The sequence below is a fragment of the Pseudomicrostroma glucosiphilum genome (assembly GCF_003144135.1).
Source record: "Pseudomicrostroma glucosiphilum strain MCA 4718 unplaced genomic scaffold BCV69scaffold_21, whole genome shotgun sequence".
NCBI lineage: Eukaryota > Fungi > Basidiomycota > Exobasidiomycetes > Microstromatales > Microstromataceae > Microstroma > Microstroma glucosiphilum.
This window is the reverse complement of record NW_020289933.1, coordinates 103,135-120,893: the sequence shown is the minus strand read 5'-3', so window position 1 is coordinate 120,893 and position 17,759 is coordinate 103,135. Positions and strand designations below refer to the sequence as shown.

The 17,759-nt window shown below is 53.4% G+C and overlaps 6 protein-coding genes across 6 annotated transcripts; 3 read left to right on the top strand and 3 right to left on the bottom strand.

Annotated features, from left to right (window-relative positions):
- Positions 1–2,089: 2,089 nt before the first annotated feature.
- Positions 2,090–3,271, top strand: BCV69DRAFT_128599 (hypothetical protein). The gene is made up of 2 exons (XM_025489206.1): positions 2,090–3,068; positions 3,149–3,271. Exon 1 carries the CDS (start codon positions 2,228–2,230, stop codon positions 2,870–2,872), a length of 645 nt encoding a protein of 214 aa, XP_025344904.1. The 5' UTR covers positions 2,090–2,227; the 3' UTR covers positions 2,873–3,068; positions 3,149–3,271.
- On the top strand, positions 3,125–4,432 carry BCV69DRAFT_128596 (hypothetical protein). The gene has a single exon (XM_025489205.1). The coding sequence runs from the start codon at positions 3,590–3,592 to the stop codon at positions 4,313–4,315; it is 726 nt and encodes a 241-aa protein (XP_025344903.1). The 5' UTR covers positions 3,125–3,589; the 3' UTR covers positions 4,316–4,432.
- Positions 4,433–7,582: 3,150 nt separating this feature from the next.
- BCV69DRAFT_301918 (hypothetical protein) lies at positions 7,583–10,526 on the top strand (the record flags this gene model as incomplete). The annotated part of the gene is made up of 5 exons (XM_025494619.1): positions 7,583–8,299; positions 8,379–8,573; positions 8,668–9,846; positions 9,946–10,050; positions 10,146–10,526. 5 exons carry the CDS (start codon positions 7,583–7,585, stop codon positions 10,524–10,526), a joined length of 2,577 nt encoding a protein of 858 aa, XP_025344902.1.
- Positions 10,527–11,963: 1,437 nt separating this feature from the next.
- On the bottom strand, positions 11,964–12,829 carry BCV69DRAFT_128562 (hypothetical protein). The gene has a single exon (XM_025489204.1). It carries the CDS (start codon positions 12,674–12,676, stop codon positions 12,110–12,112), a length of 567 nt encoding a protein of 188 aa, XP_025344901.1. The 5' UTR covers positions 12,677–12,829; the 3' UTR covers positions 11,964–12,109.
- Positions 12,830–14,534: 1,705 nt separating this feature from the next.
- BCV69DRAFT_253915 (hypothetical protein) lies at positions 14,535–15,101 on the bottom strand (the record flags this gene model as incomplete). The annotated part of the gene is made up of 1 exon (XM_025490540.1): positions 14,535–15,101. A coding segment is annotated over one exon (567 nt), but the record flags the coding sequence as incomplete, so codon positions are not given.
- A 1-nt stretch (position 15,102) lies between these two features.
- BCV69DRAFT_128550 (hypothetical protein) lies at positions 15,103–15,806 on the bottom strand. Its single transcript, XM_025489203.1, has one exon. It carries the CDS (start codon positions 15,714–15,716, stop codon positions 15,234–15,236), a length of 483 nt encoding a protein of 160 aa, XP_025344899.1. The 5' UTR covers positions 15,717–15,806; the 3' UTR covers positions 15,103–15,233.
- Positions 15,807–17,759: the final 1,953 nt, after the last annotated feature.

Below are 17,759 nucleotides of genomic sequence, written 5' to 3'. Positions count from 1 at the left end.
CAAAGAGGAGAGCCACCACCCCTTGCCTGCCCCTCGCAAAACAACCGACCAAAGAGGAGAGCCACCACCCCTTGCCTGCCCCTCGCAAAACAACCCACACCAGAGAGAGAGAGGTTACAGGGTGGGAAACTGGGTCTGGGAGTGGCCTGCTGCGGCGCGGCAAAGAGAGGCTGGCATGAGTGGATCAAGTCAGGAGCAAAGGTAAGCGCAGATAGGTAGACGGAGAGCAGAAGATAGAGGGCGAGTCCCGTCAAACGTGATGTTGGGGAGAGAGTCGACATTGGTGAACTTGTAGAGTCGGAAGGCCGCAACACGGGTCCCTGGCGGTGATGCTCCGAGTGGGCATGGCAGTCTCGCTGTCAATTGCAGGCGCGGTGAGAACCCATCCTCCTCAATGCTGGCCTGTCCCCTACACTTTCTATCGACTCTTCTGTGCTCTTCTGTCATTCTCTCAACTTTGATCCTTCGTAAGAATTTCGGCTTACCTCTCTCTCTCGTACAATTTTCATCTGTATGGCTGTAATGCAGCGTCACATCACTCAGGAGGCACGGTACAGAGAAGATCACACGCTGTGCCAGTGAGCATACGGCACAGCATCCGCTCGGGGGTGAGCTGTCGTGGATCGAATGATACAGGATTGCATTCTCTCGAGCAGTGGGCACTAATTTCGAGGCAAAGCGACAACAGCTCCGTTGTCATTGTCCGTGCTACGTTCACTGGCCACGCAGCACAGCGCAGCAGCATTGAAGGAATGGAGGACAGTGAAGCGTCATGACATGTCTGTTGCCGATGCTGACGCTGACCCCATAAGGTGTCCGCCCCATCAGACCATACCTGAGCTGAGCAAGAAGGAGGGGGATCGGAGTCGCAGCATGTCCGGCTGGTCGAAGGTGATACCTTCTCTTAGCTCCTCTCCTCCTTAGGCAGAGTTGCTCGGTCGCGAGCGATGTAGTCTTCGTCTTGGACTTGGGGCGGACTCGTTGCGACAGTCTATGTGCGCAGCAGTGGGCAGCTCTTCTGCTTCTCAGCGACTTCCCGCCAAGAGTGCAAAGCCAAGTGTGAGTGCAAGTACGATCGTTACACTGCACTGCAAGTGCACCTGTCGCATCTTTGGACAGTATGGCCTCGGACCCTCCCATGGATTCCTACGAAGGATGATGCAGCCCGTCTGCATTTGGGCCATGGCCATTCGCTTCTTCGCTGGGCAAGCGACACCTGCTTGCGCCTGCGGCGCTCGACTTTGAGATGTGATGTGCCAGTGCAGTGTCTGCTGGACCTGGCGCCCTCCCACTGTGCACCGCTGTGCACGTGCATGGGAGGTCCCGCAAGGGAAGTCGCTGTGCTTGCCGAGCAACACCAAGTGGACTTTGAGAATTTGAAGATGGTGAAGAGACAGCCGTAGTGGGTGACGAGGTGGCAAGGCATGAAGCGCAGGTCTCCCAGCCTAGAATCAGGTCCGGCCAGATAGACGTAGCGCGAACAGCCTCTAACGCTGTGTAAAGTGCAGCTTTGAATGCTCGAGCGTGGCTCGGGACAGAGCAAGACGAATTAGACTGGCACCAGAAGAAGCCTGCATCGAGACCGGCGAGGTGCAGAAACGCTGATGAGGATGGGAAAGCAAAGGCAAAGGATTTTTCTTTCGTCTCGAGTCGCAGGGGAACCTACTGTCATATTATCGACAGCGATAGTATCAATGGGAAAGCACAGTGAAAGTGAGGCGACGGAAGTCGGAGGTTGCGAAGCAGATACCGGAACGGAACCCGATAAGGAATCTGGAATCCGATAAGGAATGTCCTCAATGTTGAGGCGCGCCAAAATCTCTCTGAGGCGCGACCCCGGCTTGCGCCCCGTATCCGTGGCGCCCATGCGTCGGCGACTAGCCGGCAAAAGAGGAGGCATGAGAATGGTATTTCTAGGGTAGCAGAGAGTGCGTAGAGTGGGTCAACATGGTCTGTGTTAGTAGTGATGGCCAGGAAGAAAAGAGGAGCGAAAACAGCCTGAAATGCCATGTATGCAAGTGCAACGGTGCGGGGGCCACAACGGCAGCGGCCTTTTCGGCCGGGATGCGGAATTCCCTTCCGAATCCGACTCCCGACAAGGATGTGAGGGCAACGGAAAGAGGGGACGCCTGGTTGCGTTCGCCCTCCTAACCATCAATCACACCACTGCTTTCACTCCTCATACTCCACCCACTCTCCGCGCTCATATCAATGCAAGACTTTAAGAATGGCCACTATCACCCTTTCACAGAGGCAAGTGGGACTTGATACTGAAGCTCCAGGACCCGCCCCAGCCCCACACTATACCTTCCACTTCCCACAAGCTCCTCCTCCAATTCACAGGAAGAAGGGAACACCGCCAGACTTTGTACCTGCAGCCATTTTGAGAGAAACAGTCGCACCAGCGGGCGAGCATCAACAGGAAGGGAGCTCTGGACAAGCCCGTACCCGCTCAGGTACTCTGCCCACCGGCCCTTCTCTTGCTTCCAGAGGGACACGTTCTGAGGGTGCAAAGGCCATAGAGGCCGAGATCTACGCGGACGGCTTAGGCAGATGGTACCCTACACACTACGCCATGGACACCTCTCAAGAAGTGCATCGTTCTGCAGAGGACATCGTAGCCTCACCGCAAGTATCTGATATCTTCAAGCGTTTCAACGAAGCCGTGAAAGCGAGACTGGCTGAGACGGCTTTGGTGACCATCATTCGCGAGTTGGGCGCCGAGGTACGTAGCCAGTTGCACCGACAACACCTAGAGGGCGACCTACCGCCACCAACACACCCAGACTACGGCGGATTCGTTCAAATGGAGAACGTGAGGATGGACAAGTTAGATAGCACCGTTGCAACGCCATGGATGCTTTCCTGCTGACACGGTACATGATGTTTTGCTACAGGATACCGAGGATCCTGAGGTCAATAAAGTGGATATCTTTGTACGGGGATCGAATCCCACAAGGGGCGTAGGGAAAAACCACTGGTCAAATGTCGTCTCATTTGTAGAAGTGAAGGCGTCACATTCATCGGATGTGACGGTAGACACCAGCCTGCGGTGTTTGCGTTATGCAGTGAGTTGAGAGGAGTCAGCGCTATCTTATTATCGGGGGTTGGCGTTGACTTGTCTTCGGCCCTTACACCACATCGTCAGCGCAAATTGTGCCAGTACCGTCCGGTAACCTTTCACCTCCACTACGTAACGTGGTGTGGCCCCATTGTCCGGCTGTGGTACCTAGATGCAGCTCTGTTCGGCTGCTCCCGACGATTTGACACTCGAGATATCGGGGACCAGATAGAGATCGTGAAGATCATACGCCTCTTATGTCTGGAGGAACATGCGGCGCTCCTGACTCAGCGCTGGGATGTAGCGGCGGAGACCGCCTTCAGCATCAAGGCTAATGAAGCAGCTCGTATCAAAGCCCACACGTGGTCTGTTAGACAAGGCCTGCGACCGCTCGACATACGTCCTGGACCTTTTCGAAGCCGTACTGCAGTCTTCGCAGATTCAGACGGAGACAGCAACAGTGGTGGAAAGGTGACGGTGATCAAAGTCTCGTGGGTAACTTCACGTCTAGTCACGCATGAACTGGTAATGCTGTCATGTATCTATGAAGAATTGAAGTCAGAGCTGCCACTCATTCCGGAACCGATTGGTACAGCAGATATTCCTGCTGGCTTCCAGGATACGACCTCGGAGAGGACGACGCAAGGTTCTGAAGGATTTCCTGCTCGCACTGTCAGCGTCTTGGTGACCAGGCAGTGTCTGGGCGATCATATCGGAAGCCAGGTCTCACAACACGATCTGGTAGACATCCACGCGCAGCTTGCATATCAGCTGCTCATCTTTGCAGGACGGGAATATCATTACAGAGATCTGAATGATGGTAACATTCGCATCCTTCGCGGAAGCGACAACACCCTTCTGATTGTAGACTTCGGAAACGTACGCAAGAATCTGAGCGCACGAGGAGATGCAGCAACGCCAGACGCCGAAGCGACGATAGATCGAGCTGCCGACGACTCTCGCTCAGCCACCCTCGAGTTTCTACCTGTCTGTTCTTCTGACGCCGAAAAGGGTGTTCGACAGTGGAATGCTAAGATAGACAACTTGATCAGGGAAGTCTCTGAGCTTGCTGGCATCACCAGAGCGACTCGCCTTCGACAGGCACGACAAGCTATCTTGAATAAGCTTCCTACTCTTCGCGACTCCTTGCGTAAAGCTTCTGTGAACAGTCATCGTTACATAGACGACCTGGAGAGTGCAGCATACCTCCAGCTGTGGCAGGTGAGTGAGCTCAGCATCCCAAGCAAATGCTGAACCAAGCCCTGATTTGCTCTGTTTCTCCCTCGCTCTTCTTCCGCATGGAAACCCATCCGCAGACTGCTCACAAAATCGGGCTGACCCTGAAAGAGTCGCAGAGCCTGAGCAAAATCTTGTGTGACCCAGCGCAGAAAAAGGAGCACTGGCGTGACGAGGAAGTATGGCTTTCTGTGAGTATCGGTACAGTGACGAACGCCGTCCGTCCTCTGACAGTCAGGTCTTATCTGTCTGAATGACGACACACCACCTCCGTCTGTCTCTTCTTCTCTCTCAGCTCGTAACGGACTACTGCCCAAATCAGGCTCAGAAGTGGTACAAATTGATGAGCGACTTGAGAAGCACCATCTGCGACGCTCAGGACGCGCTTCGTGCCCACATCTCGCTCCAGTACGAAAAGGACGTCAGCCTCGCTACCCTTCAAAAGGACGCCGAGGCACAGCAATGGGAAGGCACTCCTTTGGAGGTGAAAGACGTCATCAACACTCTCTTCCAAGGAAAGGGCGTATTGAAGAACAGTGGGCTATTTGAAATTGAGACCAACTGTTTCAAAAAGTGCATTGAGCTGCAGGAGACTGCGGCCAAAGTTCTCAGCCGACAGACGAGACAATGATGCCAACAAGAGAGATGAGAAGTGAATCGATGTATCATCCGCTGAGTCAAGCATCGCAGGGGCGGGCAGCCTCACGAGAGGACCTTCGAAGCTCTTTACGAGCACACAGGCGGGGGCAGGAGGCGAAGTGGCACTTCTGACTGCATGCGACGTGTCTTCTCTGTCCCTGTGGTTCGAATCTTAGTACATTGGTCTTTTGCAGCGCCGAAGAGAGGCAACACGACTAGCCAGCCATTATACCTTCCTCCTGGATGGGACGCGGTGAAATACATGTACCAGTATCCAACACCCCTCGGCGTGAGCGTGGGGCATACGATACACGCCACTGGCTACCGTATTTCCTTCTCTCCCTTTGCCTGCCCTTGCTACGCCTTACTGTGCTAAAGATGCGAAGCAGCTTGATACCCGTACTGTATGGCCACCTCTTCACTGGTGCTTGTCAGCTGACCTCCGTATGCCGTTCGGTGTCTTGCACGTGCAATGCGCTGCTGTGCACCCGCGCCCATTTTGATGTGCAAGCGCAGGAGCCGCGGCAACACTGAATGATACGATAGTAGAGAATGCTTGATGGGATGCTTGGGCGGGATTGTGGTACAGTATGATATAGTATTGACGCTCCTCTGAGTCCGACGGGTCCATTGAGGCTGAGGCTGCTCAACAGCTTATAGCTGATAGCTCATCTCACTCGTTGCGGTGCGATGTGCTCCCATAAACTGCACATGTACGGTCGCAAGTAGACCGATTTTGATAAAGATTTGTTCGTCTTCGTGCTAAGGCAGGAAGCTGATGAACGTCTCTCTACACTCCTTCGCTGCTTCGTTTGGACCGGTCATCTTTAGCGCCTTGCTTTGTCCGCTTCAGACGTGACGCGTGGACATGTACGGCCTTCCCTTACGCCCCAGTGTCGTGGATGGGGACAAGGTCTTCCGTGGACCGTCTCAGCGGCAGTAGTCGGTCACAGTACAAGTACGAGATTCCGCTTTTCCTCAGTCTCGGCGCTACAGTCAGCAGCTTGCGAGATGTCGGTCTTGTCATCTCTCCTGACGATCGGTACTTGAAGTCATGCCTCCTCAGGCTCATAGTCCATAGCAGGTGAAGACGTCGCGATGTCATATCGTTTGATGATAGACGTCCTGACGATATTGCCCTGGTGGTCTGCGTCAGCTTCCTTTGCCGATCGTACAAAGTAGCAACGGGCTGCATGTACCTCACCAGCCTTCTTGAGCCGCATTACTCATGTGTCTTCTGCTTTTGCCAGCCACTCGCAGCTTGTCTTGACCCCTTTGTGTGCTCGATTGCGCGCCCAGGTATGTCCTTGGTCTGTCTCGAGGCTGCAGCGCCTCTCTGCCCGGTCACCTAGGCCAGGGCTCTGGCCCCCTTCTGTTTGCAAGGGCAAGTGCAGCTGGACACACAAGGGCTCGACCCAGTGGCTGACGCTCTTGCCGCTGGAGACTCTGCAGCAGCAGCAGCATGAGGAGGTGGAGGAGGAGCAGGGGCAGGGCACGTCTGGCGCCGTCGTCGTAGTAGTCGCATCGGGGAAACGAAGCGGTCTGTCGGTCGGCTCTTTGCTCAGAAGGGTACGCAGGCTGACTTGGCAATCTCGCTGGTCTTTGAGGCGTAGTGTACGTCTACCCATATCCAGCAGCAGACGTGCATGCTGGACCCTCTCCTCGAAGTTCAATGGGCGTTACGGACTTGCTGCTCAAGGTAGAACAATGGTCTGCTGTCCGACGATGGTGTGCCCTTCCCTCCAAGTTCTTGTGAATCCTAGCGAGCCGTACTAAGAGCCAGAGGAGGAGTCTAGACACGACATCTCTCCAGGGGTCTCTTGATCTCTCATATCGGTTGTTTCCCGGGGAAGTGGTCAGGTCGTACCCTTGAATCCTGCCAAGCGGCGGTGGGAGGGGATAGCTGCCTGCTGGCAATGTTTGCGGCTGGCACTAGTATGCCGACGAGCCAGCAGCCGTGCAGTGACGGTCATGCTGACTGGTCTCTAGACTCGGCGGCCTGAGCGATGTAAGTGCTGGGCGGCTAGAATGGCAGCGCTCTTCCCCTTGGGCATCTTGTCTGGCCTTGGTAGACGACGTCTGAGAGACGGGCCTGTCTAGTCCGGTCTGTCGAGGCAGGCCATGTTCCTCACTCCGGGTGCCGTGCAGGTCAGCCTGGCGCCGAGGCGTGTAGCGCCATGGGTGGCCAGTCTACTGCAGGTGCTCATGCATAGCTCGGGATGCCGCAAGACAAGTCAGCTTGGCATGAAAGCAAGGCGGCATCGAGAATCGCAAAGGGTTGGGGACGTGGAGAAGAGTGGAGTAGCGGAGGCAAGTCCTCTCTCTCCTCCCTGAGAGGTTGCGATGCTATGGAAGAGCTGGCCCACCATGGTGCTCACGGCCCGAGTACAATGAAGGCCAGGCGGTGGGAAGACGAGGGTGGTGCGAGGCAGAGACCGGAACGGAACCCAATCGGACTCTGTGTTGATGTTTGTGGCGCGCCGGCCAAAATCTCCGGCGCGCCCGGTGAGTGGGTGTGAGAGCAACGGAAAGAGGTCGAGGAGGATGCGGGGTAGCCTTGGCCTCTCCTGACCATGACACCAATGCTCCAACTCCTGGCACTCTCCGCAATCTCCTAGTCCACATCGGGGCAGGCAGCCTTCAGCGATGGTCGCAACCTCCTCTGATCAGATGCTGGCAGCGGGGCCTAGCGCACCCGCAACGCCACCAGAGCCCATCGAGTGCCAACAACACTACACATTCTCCTTCGAGGCTACGCCAGTGCCAGTGTTCAAGGGCGACTTGCGAGAGATCACCATGGTCTCCCCAGCCCTTCTCGGTAAAGTCATAAAGACAGACGACCGAGGTAGTCGCCCCGAGCCCGACTTGCCATGGGGGCAGGACGACGATTATGACGCACAAGATTCAGAGGACGCGGAGGACTCAGAGGATTGCGACGACGACGACGAGTCAAAGGACGCGGCAGACCAAGGGCCAAAGGCTGTCACACCGCCCAGCTCAGTACAGTCCGGTCTACCTTCTTCTATCCCGATCACCGAGGCTATCTCCTCTTCGGCCTGCTCCGACGGTAAAGAAGCGACAGAGTCGGACCTCAGGAGGGACGCCAGAGGCCGCTTCTATCCGGAATTCTGCGTCATGAGAACAAGTTCCGCAGTCCACGCTGCTGCAAGCGAGATTGTGGATTCAAAGGAAGGAACCGAAGCATTCGCCAACGTCAATGCCGCTGCAGATGCACCCGGATACAATGAAGACAAGCTGGCAGAAGAAGTCTGCGCTTTAAGCGACATTGTACGGTCAAAGTCGGGAGCGGGACAGTCAGAGTACGGCAGGTTCGTCAAAAGGGGTCTCAAGACGGCACCCAGCGTGAGTTGGTAAGAAGAAGCCATCGCTCCCTCTGGAATGCCCTTCGCTGACAAGAAGATCACTCCATCCACTCCGCCAGCACTCAAGAGATGACCTTGTGGAGTCCGAGACGAATAAGGTGGACATCTTTGTACAGGAATCAGCCCCTCACATCTCAGCAAAAGGAGGCGAAGACTTGTTCTTCTGGTCCAATGCACTCTCCTTCGTAAAGGTCAAGAGAAAATACGCTCATGACTGGATGGACAAGACTATCAAGCAAAGCATGCGCTATTGCGTGAGTCTCATGGGGCCTTGATCTTGCAGCGAGGCGTCGGGCAGATCATTGGCGCTCACACCTCTTCCGGCCGACCATATCAACATGCTGCCAGCGCAAGATCTTTGCATATCGTCCAGTGCTCTCTCATCTTCTCTTCCTGACCTGGTGCGGACACACCGTCCGATTGTGGTACATCAACGCTGCCCTCTATGGATGCTCTCGGCCCTTGGATACCCGGGATCGGGACAATCAAGTGGAGATCGTGAAGATTGTACGCCTCTTTGGCTTGAAGAACGGCTTTGTATGCGGTCGCTGGGACGTGACGGCCACAAAGCGTTTCTCTGTCGAGCAGGACGGTAAGGCCACACAAAAGGTCGTCGACGTCAAAAGCATGTATCTGCTCGATATACGCCCAGGACCTTTCCGGTCCCGCACTGCTGTTTTCGCCGATGTTGTCAAAGATGAAAAAGGGCGAGTATACATGGTCAAGCTCTCCTGGATAGCCCCACATCTGACCCCACATGAGCTGGCGACTCTACGCGACATGCGAAAGGACTTCGGAGCAGACTTGGAGTCCCAACTACCGCTCCTGCCTGAACCCATTGGCTTGGCCAATCCACCGGCCGGTTTTCCGTGCACGACCTCGGAGATGACGACGGCATCAAGCGCTGCACCTGAATTCCCTCCTCGGAAGCTTTGCGCTTTGTTGACCAAGCAGCATATCGGCGATTATATCGGTAAACAAGTGCGACCGCACTGTCTTGTGAGTATCCATCGGCAGCTTGCGGATGTAATCCTCAAGCTCGCGAGCAAAGGATATCATTACCGGGACTTGAACGATGGGAACGTTCGTGTCCTGCGCGGCACACCGGACACTCTCTATCTCGCAGACTTTGGCAATGTAAGCAAGGACCTGAGCCGGCGTGGACATCGGGACGAATCAGATGCAGCAGCGACAATCGACAGGGCCAAGGACGACACACGCTCAGCAACACCACTCTTTATGCCTTGCTGCTATGCTATAGCCAAGGCTGCGTCCGATCATTGGGACTTGGCCGTCAAAAAGGTCATCGACAGGGCGGCAGAATTGTCGCAGTCGCAGTCGCAGCTCAGCTCCGAAGTATCCGCCGCCGGCGTTGATGGCCGAAAGGCCGGCAATCGCCTTGGACCCGTCGTGGATGCGATCCTCGAGCAGATGAAGGAACTCCAGGCCTCGTTGCAACGGTCAAATGTCTATGCTCATCGCTACATCGACGACTTAGAAGGTGCATTGTATCTGCACCTCTGGAGTGTAAGTCGACTGTGCTTGTTCACTGCGTGCGTACTGTACCTTCCAGCTGATGACCCCCCTTCCACTACCGCTTCCCTTTCATCCATCTTACTGCTGCAGATGGCGCTCAATCGTGGTCTGGACAAGCGTGGACAAGCCGAGCTAAGTGAGAAGTTGCGCACGAACAAGGCGGAAATCTGGGGAAGCGCTCTCATGTGGGAAGATGTAGGTGGTCCCGTCTCGGCGTCAACTTTGTGTGTGGTGGAACATCCGCTGATCGCGTTTCGCATTGATTGTCCCCCCTGTCGGTCGTCTAAAAGCTGATAAAGTTGTACTGCGGGCCGACGGGCAAGATCTGGAGACAGTGCATGGTCGCTCTGCGACAAGTCGTTCACGACGCTCGGGAGAAGCTCACCGCAGACCTCTCCAAGCCCTTCGGCGATGAAGGCGCGGCCTCTCTCAAAGCCCTGGAGAAGGAAGTAGAGAAATGGCGATCGGCGGCAAGTGACCATGTGGGAGCAGATGCGCATGCTACGGTGATGATCATCAACAGCCTATGGCAGAACAAGGGCATCCTCCCCGATGCAAAGCAGGGCTTGCAGCAAATTGAAAAGGAGTGCTTCAACAAGTGCATCGCACTTTTGCAGGAAGCGGGAGATAGCATGCAACAAGGCTTTGTGAAGAACAGCAAGAAGAAGTGAGATTAAGGGGAGGGAGATTGGAGAGGTGGCTCAATTCAAGGCACGACGTACGGTAGGGTCCCTCCAGCTCCAAGCACAAAACATACCATGTACACCCGTCTCAGCAGCACTCCTTAGGAGGCAATTTACATCTCTTCATCTACTCAGCATCAGTCTCGGCCTCACGGCCGGTCGTGTGCTCTGTTGCTACACAAGCTCTGTAATCGTGCGCTTATGACGAACAGTAGACTCCCTGATCTTTCTACTCTTGGTTGCGCTTGCAATACTTGCAACACCTACGATGCTTACAACATCCGCAAGACGCATCAACCTGGAATACCTCCGGTGCCACAATCCTAAGGCACATATCCGTAGAGTCACAAGCGCATCAATCGTCCCGAATGGACGGATATCCCTCTTGGGTGTGAAAGAGGGTGATTGCTAAGAAGTCCTCGCTGCCCACCTCACTGCGTACTCCGGTCTGCTGTTCTCCAAACCCTTTCCCTGGCTGGCTCAGACTGCGATGCAGTAGATGTGGTGTTAGTTCCTGTCCCTCCTGAACTCGCGAAGGTAGGTAGGCAGAAATAGAACAGTCTGTCAGAGTGCGTCAGGGGCAGCAGTCGGTGCAACATTCGCATCTTCCTCCATCTCGGCTCTCTCAGTAAACGTAAGACCGAGTGAGCATCGGGCCTATCATTCTCTCCTCAGCAGACTAGGCAAGAGCACGTGAACAGGTAATCAGGTCATTCCACATGAGACGTCTCTGAAACGGCCGCTGTCCTCTCGCATTCCCTTCTCTACGGGACGGGACCAGTCCCTGAGTTCGCTCAGCAGTCTTATTGGCCCTCCTGACCCTTCGTCTTTTCTGCGACGGCTGGACATCCCCACCTTCTTGGCCCCCTTCTTGGCTGTGTTGTGCGGCAGGCCATCGTCCGTTGCGTGTGTAGCCTCGGGATGTCCAGCGACGCTGCAGTGGTTCTCTGCTGACCTACATTACTCAAAGCCTTCGTGCGCTCAGTCGGGGCTGCCGAAGACATTGGGCTTGCCCTCTGCGAAGCCATTCAAATTAGGCATGAGATCAGGTGCGACCGGTGTGGACAAACGCACCGCATTGCTATAGACCCAACACCGTCACACGATGAGAACACTAAGACAACAGAGTGTATCTGTGAATTTACCCGTCGTGAAACCTATTATGCTTGCACCTGCCCTCGCGAGCCAGGTCTCTCTCTACAGGCGCAATGTCAACGCCGTTTGCTTTGTTTCCTTCGACTGTCAAGGTCACAGTCGCGGTCAGTCGCTGCTATCGATTTCATGTCCAGGAGGATAGCTGCAAGATGTGTCTGCAACATGCTCTGCGAAGGCGCGCATGTGCGCGGACATGTGAGACAGTCGGAGAACAACCTACTGAATCCAAGCTGCGCTCGATTGAAGATCTGTTGAGGACGTTAGGTGGCACATACTTCCCATCCAGCCAAGGTAAAAGCAACGGTGACATTGTTGGGAGAGTGTGACAGGCGAACCCAAGAGCGCAGGATACAAGCAAGCGGCACGTACGAGAGGCTTATGGAACGAACTCCATCTCCCTCTTATTTTCAAGTGTCTTAGACGCACCCGCGGGCCTCATACAGCTCCGGTACATACTGCGGCTCGAAGTATTCTTCGTATCTGGTTAGGGAAGGACAATTCCGAGAGCTCGGTCGCGATTGGTAGCTGGGTCGCGATTTGTAGCTTGGGCGCGGACTGTAGCTTGGCCTTGAGTGATAGCTTGGTCGACTCTGAAGACTGGGCCGCCAGGAATAGCTAGGGCGGCTCACACGATAGCGGTCGGAGGGTCGTCTGCTTGATGACGACGACGAAAGGCGCTTCGGCATCGAGGGCCGAGCGGCGTGCCCACTCTGATGATAAGGCCCTGATAGAGCATCTCCTGAGCCGCATGGCTTCAGTCCTGAGTTATAAGCAAGTCGAGCCACCGTCGGGCCAAGATTCTTCTCAGAGCTCAAGGCCCACTCTTGAGGGTCCATTTGGTACGGAAACACGTGCATTCTGCCTGCCTTAGAAAGGCTTTCCTGCGTCCCATACACCTTGGAAACCAATTCTGTTGGCCATCGCGAGAGAGCAAGGAGGCCTGGTGGCTCAGTAGCCTCTTTAGGATTCACCGTGACGAGCATGGCGCACACACACACTACAATGGCAGTTACAATGGCAGTTGAAACAGCCACGTAGACTGCAACACCCCAGACAGGGTAAGCTTTGCCCCACCGGAATGACTGCCCCCTGCGTCTCCTCTTCGCTGCTGTTCAATGCCAACCTTGTCTACCACCTTGCCTGTCTATTTCGTCCTCGTGAAATCCTCGCGGCCACTGCTATATAGAGGGCGTTGGACATGGTGACACCATTTGCCCGATGGGGAGCCCTTGTAGCTTGCATGTCTGACTGTAAGGGTCACACCTCTGGACCCTAGTCCATCCGGGCGACCTTCCTCGCTCTGCTTCCTGTCATGGCCATGGAAAAACGTTCGCCTTTGAGCGACGGCGCGTTCCGGAGGTTGTATACTCTTTCTGACAGTCGCAGGGGTACTTTAGCTGCTCAAGTATCTGCACGCGACATCCGCAAGCTCCGAGCTGCCAAACGTATGCATGTCCTGCGACGCACTGGCAACACTGGCCATGAAGAGACACGGCCCTAGTCAAGCTCAGACACATGCACACACGCACGCCGAGAAAGGAAGTACAATCTAAGGCATCGAATACAGATGTACTGGGGATGGGCAAGAAGCTGTCAAGAATGGGGCTGGTAGTACAGTACGTGTCTGATGCACAGTCTGGCTGTGCCAGTATTATTCTGCTGAGAAGGCAGGACATCGCGAGCATATTGATACAATACAACAGCCTTTGCTGACACTGTAAAGCGCATTGATGATGCTCGCCTGGTGCACTGAGCACCGCACAGCAGCACATGATGCTTGGCAATGTACTTGAGACTGAACCTCCATACGTGTTGTACTTCTGCTCTTCCAGTGGGATACTCTTGAGCACCATTGAGTGATTTGCGTCCACCGCGTGAGCTGTCTAGCATTGATACACGTACAATGTAGCAGCAGTCTTCTTCGACTGGGATACAAAGAGCACTGTCACCACCTGGGACCAAGAGTGGGTCAGATGATTTCTCACGATGGTCAGATATGTCAGTCTTTCTTGCAGGCAATGACATTATCTTCCCACTTTCGCGTCTTGTCGCAGTACTGTGCCGAGTATGATCAGCGCAAGCGCGATTTTTGCATACTGTCGACTGGGTACATTTTTGCATTGAAAGCACTTCCATGAGAGAGCGCCTTTCGTGTACATGACTGTACAGTAGCAGCACGCTTGCGCACCTAAGATGACGACTCTCCACACATGTACAACATGGCGCGAATGGATGTGTAACGCTTGCGTGACATGGTCCAAAGTGCTGAGTCACTCCCAGCTGTTCGTCCAGAGTTAGACCTTCGATTGATGACGATGTGCCTGCAGAGACTACTCACGGGTACCGCAAAGTCACTACTGTACACTAGGACAGTCAACAGACCTATTCTAAAGTAAATACTACAGCAGCTTCTCTGATGATAAGTGGAGATGCTGAGGGCTTGACGCAGTGTGATGCAGCTTTGCCCTTTTTGCTGTGCAGGACAACATCACTGTCTCTCTCTGCAGTCTTTCCGCAATATCGCGCAAAAATCACTGATTGGTGCTGCAAAACCAAGCATTCACTGCAGAAAGCAAGAGCATAGCCGACCATGACAAAGACTGCTAGGCAGAAGAATTAGATTACAACATGCTGTACTGTACTGGCCTTTTCAATCGAAACCATCGACTTTGTCTTCACATCATGTCTACTCCCCGTTGCGACTCAAAGAGTAGAATTTGCACTGAGCGCGTAAATTTGCAGCTGCAGTGAGTAATAACTGCGTCCAATTGCGTCAAATTTGCACAATGTGCGTATTTTTGCATCACAAAGGAGTCAATATTGCAGCCAATTGCGTAAGGCTCACGCCAGTGACATAGGATCCTCGGAAGAGGCTGTGGTATGGCTCTCCTGCGTGTTTTCCAGCTCCCCTACCCTGCTCTCACTGCCTTCCCGCTCTCCTTCACTCCAATCTTCCATGTCTCTTGTCTCCAGCGTATCTGCATCGTGTTGAATGCCTAGATCTTTCAGCATTTGCGCTGCCTTTGTCCATCTGATTGATTCTGCCATGAATCCACGCATATTCTCCTCTGTAATGTTGTTCAACTCGTTGCTAATGTGATTTGTGAGCGTCCCATGCGAGTCTATGTCTTGTTTGCCCACATAGCCTTTGATGAGGCCAAAAACCCACTCGCAGAGGTTGAATTCTGGTGTGTAAGGCGGCTGGAAGACGAGGAAATGGCCTGCATCGCTGATTGCTCGCTTGGTATTGACGTGTTTGTGAATTGAAGCATTGTCCATCACAATCTGATGCGGACTGTCAAGCTTGGAGAGCAAATGATGCACAAAGGACTCGAAAACAGCTGAATCTGTTGATCCAAAGCGCTCTTGATGTGCGATTACTTGTTTCTCGACAGAAACTGCAAGAATGAGCGTCACATTTGCACCCTGACTTGGTCTTGTTGCAATGGCTCAAAGTCCTTGCTCACTCCAGCCATATTGTCGTGCAGTTGCCAGATTGAAGCCGCTTTCATCAATGTAGATTGCTTTGTCAATTGTGAGTCAAGAGAGCCATTCTGCGCACCACAGCTGTCTTTTTTGCTTACTTGCAGTTGAATTGCGGGCAGGGAGATCTCTGTGCACTCGTTTGAGTGTGAAAGTGCCTCTGGATGCTATTGCTTGTTGGAAAGTTGAGATATGCAGCGTTCCAATGTCAGGATAGTGAGAAAGGAGGTTGTTTCGAGCGTCTTTGAGGGTAGCAAGCGGCCAGCGCGTCCAATATTGCTGTACGTGGGTAATATGGCTACTGTTGAGCTTGGTGCGAGCTGTGGATCCGCCACGTCTCATTTTGAGGATGCGAGAGGTCTTTTGAAAGCGTCCAACAATGGACGAGATTGTAGAGATTGGCAGGCCTTCATCTTCAGCAATGCGCTTGAATGTGAACCTGTTGTTCAGGTGCATGCGTATGATACGCTCACGACGCTCATCACTGATTGATGGAATGATTGTTTCTTGAGGCTCTTGGCAGTGTAGTGGAGGCTCCATCTGACGAAGACTCTGTGAGAGGCATTGGACGGCTTTGCAAAGAGGGACAGCAATGAGGGGGACTGGACAATGTCACATGATGGAGAAGAGGCAAGAACGGACGCGACAGCAAAGCGGGAAGCCTGTGTTATATATGCAGAGCCTGAGGGCGGAATTTACGAAGTTTCTGCAAAGATTACGCAATTGCGCTGCTGCTTTTCCGCATTGTGGCGCAAATTTACGCGCGCATGCAAAGTTTACGCAATTGCACGCAAAGATTACTCATTGCACTGCAAAACTCCGCAATTGGGCGCAACGCGGAGTATAGCTGCTTTTGAGCCTTTTATGGGTCATCCGCTGTCCAAATGAAACTTCCCGTATCAATTTCTGATGAATGATGCTGCGATCCACAAGAGCATCAAAATCAATCAAGCGAGCATCCAAAGACGCAGGCCGTTATCTCATGATGTAGCCTCTTTGAAATATCTGCCAGCGTTTGATCTCAGTGAGGCGGGCTTCGGGCCGGTGTATGGACACATTTGCAAACGAAACATAAATCCGCATGGAACGCTCATTAATTGATCGCATTGCAAACATGCTGAGAAAGAGCTGAAAAAGGCGCAGAGGCTAACCTACGGAGTATTCAAGCAGCCTTCATTGGATGGACACATGCTGCCCAATACCAGAAAGAATCTTGACATTCGACACGATGCTGACAGGCTGCAGAGCGCGGAAACAGAGAAATGGAGTCTGGAGAGAATTTAGCGTGATGCCCAAGCAGACAAAGCGCAGTACTGTAAGCATGGAGGACGCGCACGAGAAGAATGCTACAGTCCCTTCAAAAGAGGCTACTGTATGCCGTTGGTGTGAGACTGGCGCATTCGGCTGCAACCTTTACTGTACTGTACTAAGTAATCTGCTGTGCAAGGGTACCGAGATTGTGCAACTTTCACAAGATTGAGTGCAACAATCACTCCGTACCCGAGCGAATTGATGCGAACTCTATCAATTTGGCCACAAATGAAACGAATCTTCAATGAGCAGCAGTCCGCTTACATCATCTCAGACGAGACGTGGAACAAATACTGTATGACAGCGCAGTAGCATGTCAATCTAGAACCACTGACAGGTCCCGAGGAGAGAGAAGACATTTGGGCTAATTGACTGCGCCTATGCGGAAAAAAGACACGTTCTGATGCAGCAGCTACGACTAAACTGCACAAAGACGTTTGGAGAGGTAGATCACCAGAGCCTGCCCCATTTCGCTGTAAAAAGCACATTTTTTGAACGCTCGTTTTTCAACTGTGTGGAATTACCTGCAAGCATGTTGAGTAGGCACAAAATATACGATACTCATTCATTTGCGGAAATCGGTGCATTTGCGAAGAATGAGTATAGCTTCAACGTGGGGCACTCCACAGAAGCGTCCACAACTGCACAGTCGACACAATGACTTTCGTGCAGCACGTCTCACTGCGCATCTTTGCCGAAAGATCTTGACGTTTTTGCCTTGCATGGAGCTGCACAGTACCGTGAAGCAAAGCATGCTGCTTGCGCTACTGTACGAAAAGGAATAAGTTTAGCACAAGCTGCGTCGAGGTGACAAAGCTGATCCAGTAAGATGTACTTCTCTGCCAACACGCAATTGGACTCTTAGACCAGCTGGCGTACCGTAGTACTGTATCTCTGCGTTGCAGCTTTGTACGTCGTAATTTGTGGGCAGAGTGGAAGTGCTCTTGAAGTTTAATACTGTTGTACAGCATACTGTCAGATGTGCGCAAAGAAATGACATTTGACCACGATGGCAGCAAGTTTTTGGGGTGAGCTCGAGGATAGTGTCCAGTATGCAGAATGGACTGCCAGGACAAAACTGACGCTGGCGTTGAGCATACTTAGGCTACATTTGGGTGAGAAGGAGAGCAGCACGCAGCACTGGATGCGGGTTTTGTGCGGGAGACAGTAGCAGAGATTTGGAGAGACCAAGTTAAACGGACTTCTGATGTACAATATGTACAGTAATGTATCGCGCAATATCTCGTCTGTCTGTTGCTGGCCGGTAGCAAA